This window comes from Zalophus californianus, chromosome 16 (assembly GCF_009762305.2).
Source record: "Zalophus californianus isolate mZalCal1 chromosome 16, mZalCal1.pri.v2, whole genome shotgun sequence".
NCBI classification, from domain to species: Eukaryota; Metazoa; Chordata; class Mammalia; order Carnivora; family Otariidae; genus Zalophus; species Zalophus californianus.
The window spans coordinates 39,881,546-39,891,413 of record NC_045610.1 but is presented as its reverse complement, the minus strand read 5'-3'; the positions used below and the strand labels follow the sequence as shown (position 1 = coordinate 39,891,413).

Genomic DNA, 9,868 nt, shown 5'->3' with positions numbered 1-9,868 from the left:
TGTGAGAATCATTTCACAATGTATACATATATCATATCATCACATTGTACAGTTTAAATATATTACAATTTTCTTTGGCCATTATGCCTCAATAAGCCTGGAGAAAATAAAAACTGGGGTGAAAAGAAAAGAATGTAGCAAAATTTATCACAGGGACTACACAAATATTAATTGCATTTCTTATATAGTAAAATTTATCTAGAATATGTGATTTCTAAAAGATATCTTTAACAATGATATTAGATAAATATCTGGAAATTTTCTAAAAAACAATATGAAAGCACATACAGAAAAATAACTTTCTACTAAAGAACATTAAGAAAGACCTCAATAAACGGAAATGATATTCAATTTTTTGGCTAGACATACACCATATCATAGGGATGTCAATTTTCCTCAATATCTTTATAGATTTAAGGCAAATCTTGGGATATTACTGTATATAAAAAGATGATTTTAAAATTTATATGAAAGAAGAATGGAGAAAGAATATTTGACTTGATGGCATGGAGCTGGTGGAGTTCTTGCCTTACCAAATATCATGTTATATTATGGAGCAACTGTGACTAAAACTGTGTGTCATGGTTCTGGCACAGATAGAAAAATAGTACCTCTTGAACCCTCACCTATATGAAGATTTTACTGACGACAGAGGAGGCACTGAACACATGCTTTATGACAATATGGCACTGTGAGGAAAGTATGGCACCATTCAGTAAATATGATGAAATTATCATTATCTATATTTTTAAATGAAATTTGATTCTATATCAAAGAATTTTAAAAAATAATACTTAAAAATTTTCCAAACTACCTAAGCCTTAAATGTGAAAGGCAAAATGATTAAATGTTTAGAAAACAACATCAGAAAATATGTATATGATCTTGGAGAATTAGTCATTTCTTAAATAAGATAAAAGAATCACAATCCAAAAATAGAAAGAGTGATAAATACAACCTGCTTAACAATGAAATGATAATGGGTTAATATCCAGAATATATAACACACTCTTACAACTCAACAACAACAAAAAAACAAACTACATGATTCTAAAAATGCACAAAGGACTTGAATGGACATTTCTCCAGGTAAAATACTCCAATGGCCAACAAGCACATGAAAAGATGCTCAACACCATGTATCATTAAGGAAATGCTAACCAAAACCACAAGGGGATACCACCTGCTGTGCATTAGGATGGTCACTATCAAGAAAAGAAATAAAAAGAAAAGAACAAATGTTGGTGATGATGTGGAGAAATGAGAATCCTTGTACACTATTGATGGGAACATAAAATAGTGCAGCTACAATGGAAAGCAGTATGGCAGTTCCTCAAAAAATTAAAAACAGAATCACCATATGATCTATTACTTCCACCATGGTGTATACTCCTATGAGAAATGAAAGCAGGGACTCAAACAGATATTTGTACACCCATGTTTTTAGTAGCATTACTCACAACAGCCAAAAAGTGAATACAATCCTAATGTCCATTGACTGATGAGGGGGTAAACCAAACATGGTTACATGCAATGGAACATTATTTAGCCTTAGAAAGGAAAGAAATTCCGACACATGCTACAACATGGTTGAACCTTGAAGGCATTAAACTCAATGAAATAAGTCAGTCACCAAAAGACAAATAATGTATGAATCTACTTATCCCAAGTGCCCAGAATAGTGACTGGCACATAATAGGTGTTTAATAAATACTTGTTAAGTGAATGAACGAATGAATCTGTAACAGCTTCACACCCATAATAAATATTCAGGGAAATTTTGTCCACAAGTCAATTTCCAGATGTCTCAAAAACTGCCAAAATATTCAGGGTTTTCAATAAATATCTGGGAATCCACACCTAGTAAATAATTAGTCTACTGATGACTTTCACCTAAGCTAACCCACAGTGAAATAAAAACAGATGAACTATTTCCTTCCAGGTTTGCCTCAGATTTTGCAGGGTCAGGAAATATGTTAATGTCCTTCGGAAGTCCCACAGCACATAACAGCAATTAGGGGTGTGTTCCTAATTGCCAAAATGGATAAGAGAAGACAACTATCCCCAAACATCTTCTGTGTCAACAGAAGATGATGGCACATCAGCCAAAATGGAAGTTAACTTCCCATTAGAAACAGTGCCAAGAGGGAGGGGAAAACCAGTGACTGAAGGACGATTTGGGGGGAGTAACAAGTACAGGACTGTTCTCTACTTCTGTGGAAAGAACTGTGAAAATAAAAGTAGAAAAAGTCTCAGAAACGTCGATATCTATTAGCATAATAGCCCAATACCATGACGCCAGATTTCTATTGTGTGGTGGACTGATGAGTTTTATTTTCTGAGGATGGAAGTAAAGAATGACTCACTCGCATAAAAAGGCTATAAGGAAACTGACGTGGCTCCACCCAGACCCATTTCTCAGATAACCACCAACCTGAGGGCAACTGCCCTCCTACAGAAAGGAGCCCAGCTAAGTTAGTTACTAATTAGGAAAAATCATCCAATTATGCTAACTTGCTGAGGCTGGCAAGCCATGTTTTACTCTATGTAGGCAGAATTTCATCCAGAACACACTTGAGAATTGTCTATAAAAAGGCACTCCACTCTGGCTCTCTCCAAGACAGCTGTGAAACGCATCGGCCCTGATACCATGTCTCTTCGACTCTCCAGTGGATCCAGGAGGGCCTGTCCCCGTCCTACTGCAGGATCGCTCAGGCTCTCTGGCGGGGGATCTGGCTTTGGAGCGGGCAATGTCTGCAGCCTGCCTGGAATTGGAAGTGGTTTCTCGTGCGCCTTCGGGGGCAGTTCATCAGGGGGAAATGCAGGGGGAGGCAATCTCTGTGCTGGCTTTACACTGAATGAGGGGGGCCTCCTGTCAGGCAATGAGAAGGTGACCATGCAGAACCTCAATGACCGCCTGGCCTCCTACCTGGAGAATGTGCGTGCTCTGGAGGAGGCCAATGCCGACCTGGAGCAGAAGATCAAGGGCTGGTACGAGAAATTTGGGCCTGGTTCTTGCCGCGGTCTTGATCACGACTATAGTAGATATTTCCCGATAATTGAGGATCTGAAAAATCAGGTAAGAAATTACACTTCACGATCATTTTTACATAGTTTTATTTCTAAATGTTCTTTTCCTTTCTTCACTGAATACTAAAAACATGGATCATCCCTATGTGTAATTTCTTTTTTTTTTTAAGATTTTTATTTATTTATTTATTTATTTGCAAGAAAGGAGTGATAAAGCACTAGCAGGGTAAGGGGCAGAGGGAGAGGGAGAAGCAGACTCCCCCAGTGAGCAGGGAGCCCTACTCAGGGCTCAATCCCAGGACCCCAGGATCACACCCTGAGATGAAGGCAGACGCTTAACCGACTGAGCCACCCAGGAGTCCCCCTATATTTAATTTCTTAAAGGGAATTTCAATGTAGAATTGGAAATAAGCATTAAGTAGATTCAGTTTGTGAACCTCATGATAAAAATGTCACTATCTAGTAACTATATTAATTTTTATTATTCCCACTCCCTAACCTTAAAAAAAAAAAACTTATTTTTTATTGGTTGTGCTAAATTGCCCTTTAAAAGTCAAACTCCCCATTTCCAGATCATTGCTTCCACCACCAGCAATGCTCATGCTATTCTGCAGATCGATAATGCCAGGCTGACAGCGGATGATTTCAGACTCAAGTAAGTCGACTCAGAGAGTGAAAAAGATACATGGGAATTAACACAAAGCATTAAATTGAATTTATTTTTTGAGCCCTCCATTAACTATTACCAACTCTTATTCCAACACTGGTAAAACACTTGGATTTAAAACAGAATGTAAAATAAACTAAACAGAATGTTACTACTTTTTTATATTTTGGCTGTGAAACATAAAGTATGAACTGCTATAAAAGCAGTGTCCAATCCCCTAGTTCATTTTCTGTGACAGAAATGCCTCAAATTAAAGAAAATAATTATTCTTATGCAGTATACTTTTAAAATGTTTCTTGTGGCCAAATCTGCCACTTCAAAATTCCAGAATTCTAGCCCTTGATCATTGATAAGTGACTATTTTTCCCACCATATGACATACTGGAAAATTATGAATGTTCCTTAAGGTATGAAAATGAGCTGGCTCTTCACCAGAGTGTGGAGAGTGATGTCAATGGGCTACGCAGAGTTCTGGATGAAATCACCTTGTGCAGAACAGACCTGGAGATTCAGTATGAAACCCTCAGTGAGGAGATGACTTACCTAAAAAAGAACCATAAGGAGGTAAGAACTGCCTATGTGCATTTTGCTATCCCTCTGCAGACACCATCCATCTGGCGGAAGATAATGCATTTGACTTCTTAAATGAGAAATTGGTACTAAAGACCCACTGTCAGATAGACAATGAGGCATGAGTTGCCTTGAGAAATAGCAAAGTATTTGTACAAATCCACCCTTGCTCTCTCATCAAGTTTCCCATGGGAAAAAAAAAAAAGAATCCTGTTTTCCAGATCAATCAGGTTTATAAGAGTAGTGTTTGGCTAGGTAATTATAGCTAAGTTAAAATGGGACAGTTAAGAGATTACATCTAATTACATAAAATAAATATACAGTAAGGACATCCTAAGAAAACTAGATCTAAATTCCTATATAATAATGGCAGATTCAAAACACTTAAACATTTACCTTGTACATACATTACATATATACATTTAATATTAATGCATATTCTTAATAGGTGTGTCTATAAAAAGGGAGACTGAAAATAAATTGTTACATCAAAATCTTTTCTTCCAAATAAAGAGTATACTTCAAAGCGGTCAATTGGAAGCTGGGTTCAAAATCGGATCCTACAGCCACTATTCCAGACACATCTTTGGGACTGTTTTTAGAACCACTGTTTTCTGAAAAAAACAAACAAACAAAAAAAACTTTATTCTTTGAAAAATGAACTTGATATTTTTAAACAACCAAAAGTCTTCTACAGTCAAGCCAAATACTTAAAGCAGGAAGTCAGGCTAAAAATGCTATTTGATTAGTCATGAGCCTGTCTTATAAAAATAACTACTTGAAGAACAACATTTCTATGATTCAAGCATGGGTATTGCCCAGGGTAGTCAATAAATTTTTGATAAATTGCATACCATTGATTTTTTTTAAAGCTTCACTCACAGGCAAACCCACGTGCATCTCTTTTATCTTTTTCTGCTTGAACTGGGGAAGTTTTCACTAAGTCCTCTGACGTAAAAACCACATCTGACGATAGAGAAGATCTGGGGCTACCAGGGAGGAAAGAATGCTAGAATCACTCGAGGGACTTGGGGCAGGAAGGAAAGAAAACCTCATTATTGATCATCACAAGGACCAATCTAAACCCAGGACATGGGTGGGAGGACAGTTTCTGCAGTAGAGACAGAAGCCAACGCATATGATTTCAGTGCACACAGTCTTAGCAGTGATGTCTGCCAATGACAGTCTGAGAGAAGAAACTCATTCCAACCCAACAGTACATACTGCATATGGAATCATGTGTGGACTTTGACTGCAAAACTGATTCCAACTTCTACGATGATGACAATGATCAGAATAACTAGCATTTATTTAGTATTTATACAGCAGGTATATTGTTGGTCATTTTACTAATAGTTCTTTCACCCCCTTTCAACAACCCAGAGAAGGATTTTTATCCTCAACTTTCAGATAACAATACTGAGATTTAAAGAAGTTAAGCAACTTTCTCAAGTTCACCCAGCCACTACAAGGCAGAACCAGAATTCACATAGAGATGTGTCTAACACCAAATGTCCCTATGTGAGCTTAATAGCTTCTTAAACAGCTAGAATTATTTAGAGGATGATATTCTTCCTTTATTAATTATAAGTAAACAAATATATTTATAAGTATAAATAAATATATACACATAAATATTTATTTATAATTATTTCAATTGTTCAGAAATACTCAGACTCAGCCCCTTGCCCTGTTCATGCTGTGTTCAGGATCTGGCTGAGTCAAGAACACATCAAAGCTGTTTGCTAAGTGGATTGAAGACCAGTCCACCAAGGTGGAGACATTTCAGCCGTAAATGAATAGAATAAGAGATGGTGGATAATTCATTTTCAATATCTTGAGGGTTTTCATTCGGAAAAGGAATTAAGACTTTCTGTGCAACAGAACTAAAACCAATGAATTGGAGTCATAAACGCAGGGCCTTGGTTCAGCAGATGGGAGAACTCTGGAGCAATTGAAGAACTCTCTCATTATGAAGCAGGCTACTTCGTGAGATGGGAAAGAAATATAAAAAGGAGAGGAGGGTCATGGCACAGCCTGGGAGGTGAAACCAGACGAACTCTAAGAAGCCTTCCAAAGCTAAGCCTCTAGACTTTCTATGAGATCCTTGCATACCTGACCTGTACACTTTTCTGCCTCTAGGAAATGCAGGTCCTGCAATGCGCGGCCGGAGGGAACGTGAACGTGGAGATGAACGCGGCACCCGGGGTGGACCTCACCGTCCTGCTGAACAACATGAGGGCTGAGTATGAGGCCCTGGCCGAGCAGAACCGCAGGGACGCAGAGGCCTGGTTCAACGAGAAGGTGAGTCCTGTCCAAAAAAAAAAAAAAAAAAATTCCTCCGTATCTTAGTGAGGGTCACAAAACTAAGATTTGCTCCCTCACTCCTACCTTTTCAGAGTGCTTCGCTGCAACAGCAGATCTCTGAGGACGTTGGGGCCACAACCTCAGCCCGGAATGAACTGACCGAAATGAAGCGCAATCTCCAAACATTGGAAATTGAACTTCAATCTCTCTTAGCCACGGTATGAAAAGGACAATTTCTTACCATCTCCCAGAGTATCGTTTTAAATATGCACCAGTTGTTTTTAAAGCCCTTAACTAACCATGGTGAGAATATATCCACATGTATATTTATGCAATGAACCTAGAACAGAAGAATAGGATTTTACATAGAACAGCTAAAACAGTAACACATTAATGTCTCTAGCTTATTCCACCAAAAAGAGATGTGCTCCTTTTTAAGAATTCCATGGAGTCTTCTTCACTACATGTCCATGTGAAATCGAACTCAGTTGGAGATGAAATTAACAAGAGAAGGAAGTCATCTATCAGAGCAAACATCTGCATATCTCGGGTTCTGCATCTCAGGTTCGTTCTTGTTTCCTGACAGAAACACTCCCTGGAGTGCTCCCTGAGCGAGACTGAAGGCAACTACTGTGCACAGCTCGCCCAGATCCAGGCTCAGATCGGGGCCCTGGAGGAGCAGCTGCACCAGGTCAGAACCGAGACGGAGGGCCAGAAGCTGGAGTACGAGCAGCTGCTCGACATCAAGGTCCACCTGGAGAAGGAAATCGAGACCTACTGCCGCCTGATTGATGGAGAGGATGGGTAGGTGAAATAATTTACGGGGAAGATGTCCTGTAGTGAAGTCCACTTGACACTTAGATCACTAGAAAGTGAACGTAAACTGACATGACTGCATTTGTTATCATGAATGCTAAACATTAAACATAATACATGACCGCCAAGGTAAAATTAACATCTCACAAACCCCAAATGGGACAAGCCCTGTATTAAAGGTATGACAATTAAAAATATCGCCTCTTGATGCTAATGCTAAAGCAGAATAGTTCCAGCTGTGTAACCCACTGCAACTGTTCTCACCAAACAGTTAAAGAAAATGCAAGAGTGAATCTAGAATCGAAAAGGTTCTCTCTAGGGGCACCAGGGTGGCTCAATTGGCTGGGCATCCAGCTACTGATTTCAGCTCAGGTCATGATCTCGGGGTCATGGGATCAAGCCCCACATCGGGCTCTGTGCTGAGTGTGGAGCCTGCTTGAGATTCTCTCCCTCTGCCCCTCCCCCCCCCACCCACTCACACTCTCTCTCTAAAATAAATAAGTACAATCTTTTTTTAAAAAAAAGAAAAAAAGAAGGCGTTCTCTCTAAATCACTTTCTTTTGTGAGTTTCCAACAATATGTGTTCACAGGGCTTGCAAGTCTGGAGTTTACAAGTCTAGAGATTATGGATCTGGAAATGTGGGAAATCAAGTCAAAGGTAATTAAAATGAAATTCTGTTTGTATGCTGTACTATTTCATTTGCAATGTCCAGCTTGGTTGTTTTTATATTCCTAGGGCTTAGTAAGAATAGATAATGATAAAGATTTATAGTACACACATCAGCATGTGATGGATGTCTAACTTTAGTGATATGCACTAATTTTAAACAAAGTAATACGTCACCAGGCTTTTAGCTAACCAAGAAATCAAAATTCACCAAAAAATCATCTACTTGTGCTTACTGCATAGTCCATCCTATTAAAAATCCTACTATTCCTTTAATTTATATAATTTCTTATTCATCTTTTTTTTTCAATTTATCATTGTGGTAAAATACACAGAACATAAACTTTACTGTCTTAGCCATTTTCAGGTTAAGTACATTCATATTGTGGTGCAACCAGCAACACCATCCATCTCTAGAACTCTTTTCGTCTTGCTCTGTAACTAGTAAACAAGAGCTCCCCCTTCCCTCCTCCTCCCAGCCCCTGGCAACCACCACTCTACTTCCTCTCTCTACTCATTTGACTAATCCAGGTCCTTCCTATAAGTGGAATCATACAATATTTGTCTTTTTGTTGATAACTTACTTCACTGAGCATCATGTCTTCAAGATTCATCCATGTTATGGCATCTATCAGAATATCCTTTCTTTTGAAGGCTGAATAATATTCCACTGAATGTATATACCATAGTTTGTTTATCCGCCATCCTTTGGTGGACACTTGGGTTGCTTCCACATTTTAGCTAGCGGGATCTTATTCATCTTTTTTCAACTTTCTAAAATCTCCTTTTAAATTTTAATTTTTAGATCTGGCCAAAGCCATAGTGGTTAAGAAAGTTCTTGAGGAGGTAGACCAACGAAGCAAAATACTCACCACCAGGCTCCACTCCCTGGAAGAGAAATCTCAAAACAATTAATTTAAGACAAAGGAGGGAGCATATGCCAGATACTCTCTAAGAAAAGAGAGCATTACGTCTGGAAAAATGAGCAAGCCTAAGAAAAAATGCCTGTCCTATTTTCTTTCTGTTACTGAAATATAAGCACTGTGTGGGCCATCAATACTGGTATCTCCCCATTCATCTGGAAGAATGTCACATACCAATTTGATGAGTCATTTGATTGCTCTACAGAAAATGTCAGTTCTTTGTATTCAATAAACCTTCTTCCTTTAGCAAGTTACCACGGGTGGTATTGTCTTATCTTTAAAATGCTCGTGTCTGTGGTACAGATGTATGAACATCTAATAGCTTTTAATTTACATGAAAATTTTTACAAAAAACTGACAGGCTTCCCCCTAGATTTTCATGAGGATTTCCCAATAATTCAAAATAAGATAAACTCAGAAGGAATAAAAATACTTCCACTTAAATCTCTAATCTGCCATGCTGTGATATAATAACAAGCCTCTTCTCTTTCATAACAGCTATGATGTAAGCAATTCAGGTTCATCTGTAAAATAATACTACTTCTCTCAAGTGGTTACTGTAAAGATTAAACAAATAAGTTATTGGATCATGCACTTAAGGAGCAAGCATTCAATAAATGCTAACTCAGTTTTTCATATTCGATATTTATAATGAGGAATTTTCAAATCTCATTTCCTTTTTGAATATGTATTTAAACAATATTCCAAGTACAGGGAGGTTAAGCAAAAGTTCTGGTTTAGAATTCCATTTCTATTAATGGAGTCATTCACTTGTATTACAAAGTATGCTTGATGCTTATAACTCTCTTGACCAATGGATCCATCTCTAGTAAAGGGAAATAAATCAGTGGAACTGAAAACATAATTTTCTCAGATCAAATATTGCCC

General features: G+C 38.0%; 1 protein-coding gene across 1 annotated transcript; it reads left to right on the top strand.

The window, feature by feature from the left end:
• Window positions 1-2,650: 2,650 nt before the first annotated feature.
• KRT25 (keratin 25) lies at window positions 2,651-8,972 on the top strand. The gene is made up of 8 exons (XM_035724656.1): window positions 2,651-3,079; window positions 3,603-3,685; window positions 4,105-4,261; window positions 6,410-6,571; window positions 6,667-6,792; window positions 7,161-7,378; window positions 7,981-8,048; window positions 8,863-8,972. The coding sequence occupies exons 1-8, from the start codon at window positions 2,651-2,653 to the stop codon at window positions 8,970-8,972; spliced, it is 1,353 nt and encodes a 450-aa protein (XP_035580549.1).
• The last annotated feature ends 896 nt before the right edge of the window (window positions 8,973-9,868 follow it).